This window comes from Parathielavia appendiculata, assembly GCF_033297405.1.
Source record: "Parathielavia appendiculata strain CBS 731.68 unplaced genomic scaffold N657scaffold_11, whole genome shotgun sequence".
Classification (NCBI taxonomy): domain Eukaryota; kingdom Fungi; phylum Ascomycota; class Sordariomycetes; order Sordariales; family Chaetomiaceae; genus Parathielavia; species Parathielavia appendiculata.
The window spans coordinates 849,794-853,248 of record NW_026944230.1 but is presented as its reverse complement, the minus strand read 5'-3'; the positions used below and the strand labels follow the sequence as shown (position 1 = coordinate 853,248).

The 3,455-nt window shown below is 57.1% G+C and overlaps 1 protein-coding gene across 1 annotated transcript; it reads left to right on the top strand.

Moving 5' to 3' along the window:
• The first annotated feature begins 313 nt into the window (after window positions 1–313).
• N657DRAFT_647948 (acetyl-CoA synthetase-like protein) lies at window positions 314–3,230 on the top strand. The gene is made up of 3 exons (XM_062793422.1): window positions 314–1,595; window positions 1,672–2,807; window positions 2,875–3,230. The coding sequence occupies exons 1-3, from the start codon at window positions 737–739 to the stop codon at window positions 2,965–2,967; spliced, it is 2,088 nt and encodes a 695-aa protein (XP_062645518.1). The 5' UTR covers window positions 314–736; the 3' UTR covers window positions 2,968–3,230.
• The last annotated feature ends 225 nt before the right edge of the window (window positions 3,231–3,455 follow it).

Genomic DNA, 3,455 nt, shown 5'->3' with positions numbered 1-3,455 from the left:
CCCCGACCGAGCCAAACAGGAGAGTCAGTAATAACCACCTCTTCATCAAAGACTGGACACGTTTGCAAACCAACGGGATGCAGCGAGTTGCCTGGCCACGCCATCGCGTCGTCCTGTCATTGTGACCAGTGCCACTTTTGCTTGGGAGGTCTTGGAGTGGGACGCCCAGACCTGCCAGGACGCGGCTCGACCAGAGGGGCCCAGGCAGAAAAGCTTGGCTGCTAAGCACACTATGTCAAGGGAAGCTTCTCTCCTTATTTGGAATTTTAGCCGCCCATCCGGATCAGCGCTCGCTGGGTCAAGATCGATCAATACAACTTTTCACTGTACATTTACAGAGGCGATTCAACCTTTCCAGTGAGACAGAGCTATGCAAGGGTCATCCGAGCTTTCCCCAAACAGCCGTGTTGGAAGCTTTGCCTTTGTTGGGGTGCACGGTGACGCTGTGAAGATCTGCCAAAAACCCCTTGCAACCCATCGCTTCCATTCCTTCAACTTCACCTCTTTTATCTTTTGGCTGCCGCGCAATATACCCACTTTCTTTGCAGCTCGTGGTACGGACACTCACTGGTATTCCTTTTGTTGCCGAGTGACCGAGGCAGCGGCGCTCTCTAGTTCTGACCTACCAAGCTCGACCGCGTTAATACGAATCCTCTGCCACTTCAACTTCTCCGCCAGTTCCGGACTCACGGTCTAATCGCTCCTTCGAGCTTCAGATCCGCTCACGGTAATCACAATGGCGAAGCCGGTGCACCTGCTTCCGCGCATGACCGCGAAGGGGCCCTTCTCGGTCGAGGTCCCCGGCCAACCGACCGTCGAGGGAGAGACGCCCGTCCGCAGGCACCCCCTTGCCGTCAACGGCTTGTTTACCAAGCCCAGCGACGATATCTCGACCGTCCACGAGCTCGTCCGCGCAAGCGTCGCCAAGTTTGGTAATGCCAAATGCATGGGCTCCCGGAAGCTGGTGCGCACCCACCAGGAAAAGAAGATGATCAAGAAGGTGGTCAACGGCGAGGAGCGCGAGGTCGAAAAGTCGTGGACCTTCTTCGAGATGAGCCCCTACGAGTACATCAGCTATACCGATTACGAGCGCCTGACGCACCAGCTCGGCGCTGGCCTGCGCAAGCTCGGCATGGTTGCAGGCGACCGCGTGCACATCTACGCCGCCACCAGCCAAAATTGGCTAGGCATGGCCCACGCCGCCGGCTCGCAGAGCATGCCCATCGTGACGGCTTACGACACGCTGGGCGAGGAGGGTTTGCGTTACTCGATGGTCGCCACCAAGGCCAAGGCCATCTTCCTCGACCCCCACCTGCTCCCGACCCTGACCAACGTCCTGGCAGCTGCCACCGAGGTCCAGACGGTCATCTGGAACAACCAGCACCAGGTCAATCAGGAGCATGTTGACAAGCTCAAGGCCTCGTATCCTCACATCACCATTCTCAGCTTCGAAGAGCTCCGACAAATGGGCGAGGCGAACCCGGTCGACCTGGTCCCGCCCAAGCCTGAGGATCTCTGCTGCATCATGTATACTTCAGGCTCGACGGGCACTCCGAAGGGTGTGCCGGTGACGCATGCTTCAGTGATCGCTGCTGGTCAGTTTGATTTCCATTGCTATGATCTTGCCGTTGGCATTTTATGGGGCACTCAGCTGACACGTTCAACCTGCAGTTGCGGGTGCTAGCGCTATTGTCGACCAGTTCATTGGACCTGGAGACGGTCTCCTGGCGTACTTGCCGCTGGCTCACATTCTCGAGTTCGTCTTTGAGCACGCGGCGATCTACTGGGGCGCCATCCTGGGCTACGGCAACCCCAAGACCCTGTCCGACGCGTCGGTGCGCAATTGCAACGGCGACATTCGCGAATTCAAGCCCAGCGTTCTGATCGGCGTGCCCGCCGTCTGGGAGACAGTCAAGAAGGGCATTATTGCCAAGGTCAATGCCGGCAGCCCGGTTTTGCGGGGGCTCTTCTGGGGTGCATTGGCGCTTAAGGAAAGGCTACTGGCTTCTGGAATGCCCGGCGTTGGCGTCTTGGATGCGGTCGTGTTCAAGAAGATCAAGGAGGCAACTGGTGGGCGGATGAAGCTGTGCTTGAGCGCCGGCGGCCCTGTGTCCAAGGATACCCAAAAGTTCATCAGCATGGCCATTTGCCCCATGATTATTGGCTACGGCCTCACCGAGACGACGGCCATGGGCACGCTGCAGAGTCCGCTTGAATGGACCGCCGAGTCCATCGGCCCTATGACGTGCTCGATCGAGGCCAAGCTGGTTGACTTTGCCGACGCCGGCTATTTTGTCACCAACAAGCCGAATCCGCAGGGCGAGATCTGGCTGCGCGGCCCGACGGTCCTGAAAGGGTACTACGACAACGACAAGGAGACGGCCGAGGCGCTCACCGCCGACGGCTGGTTCAAGACGGGCGACATTGGCGAGTGGGACAAGAACGGGCACCTCAAGATCATCGACCGCAAGAAGAACCTCGTTAAGACGCTCAACGGCGAGTACATTGCGCTCGAGAAGCTCGAGTCCATCTACCGGTCGGCGCCCGTGGTCGCTAACATCTGCGTCTACGCCGACATTTCCAAGGCCAAGCCGATCGCCATCATTGTCCCGGCCGAACCCGCGCTCAAGAAATTGGCCGCCGCGATTGGTGTGCAGGGCGACGATCTCGAGACGCTGGCCCAGGACAAGAAGGTGCAGGCCGCTGTGCTCAAGGAATTGCAGGCTGCCGGCCGTGCTGGTGGTCTCTCGGGTATTGAGATCATCGAGGGCGTGGTTGTGGTTGACGACGAGTGGACGCCGCAGAATGTGGGTACATATCTTAGCTCCTCCTGTTCGAGATGGACGATTGGCTAACAGAAGCGCACACACACAGGGCATGGTCACGGCCGCCCAGAAACTCAACCGCCGGGGCATCTTGGACAAGTATAGGCGCCTTGTTAACGAGGCCTATGGCAGCTCGGACTGAGCGGGCCGCACTAGCATCAGCGCATCAGTGGTGGCGAGGGAGGAGTTGGCGTAAAGGGGGAGGGGGGCCGCCGCACAGCGAAATTGTGACTACAGTACTATTTGTGATATATCACTTCCCCTCGGTATGTCTTGGGTTGCCTTGAATTGTTTTTTTCAGTCGTTCCTGTATGACGGACTGGGCTGGCCTTTGGTGCTGGGTTGGAATTTGGTTTTAACCACCTAATGTTTCGTTGGTTCAGCGCGTTGTGATAATTGATATCCTTTCATTGAAATGACGTTAGCGTTTGAGTGCCCATAAGGAACTTCGTAATGCGGTGCTTGTGTGGAGAGACGTGCTGCCCTAGGAGCATGAACTTGCTAGTACTAGTAGATATAAGTCATTCGTAGTCGGCAATACCTTGTATTTGCAGAGATGAGTTGTGTAGTAGAGGATGGTTTGATGCTTCCTTCTTCCTCGTCCTCCTCTTTCTTCTCTTCGTTTTAAAG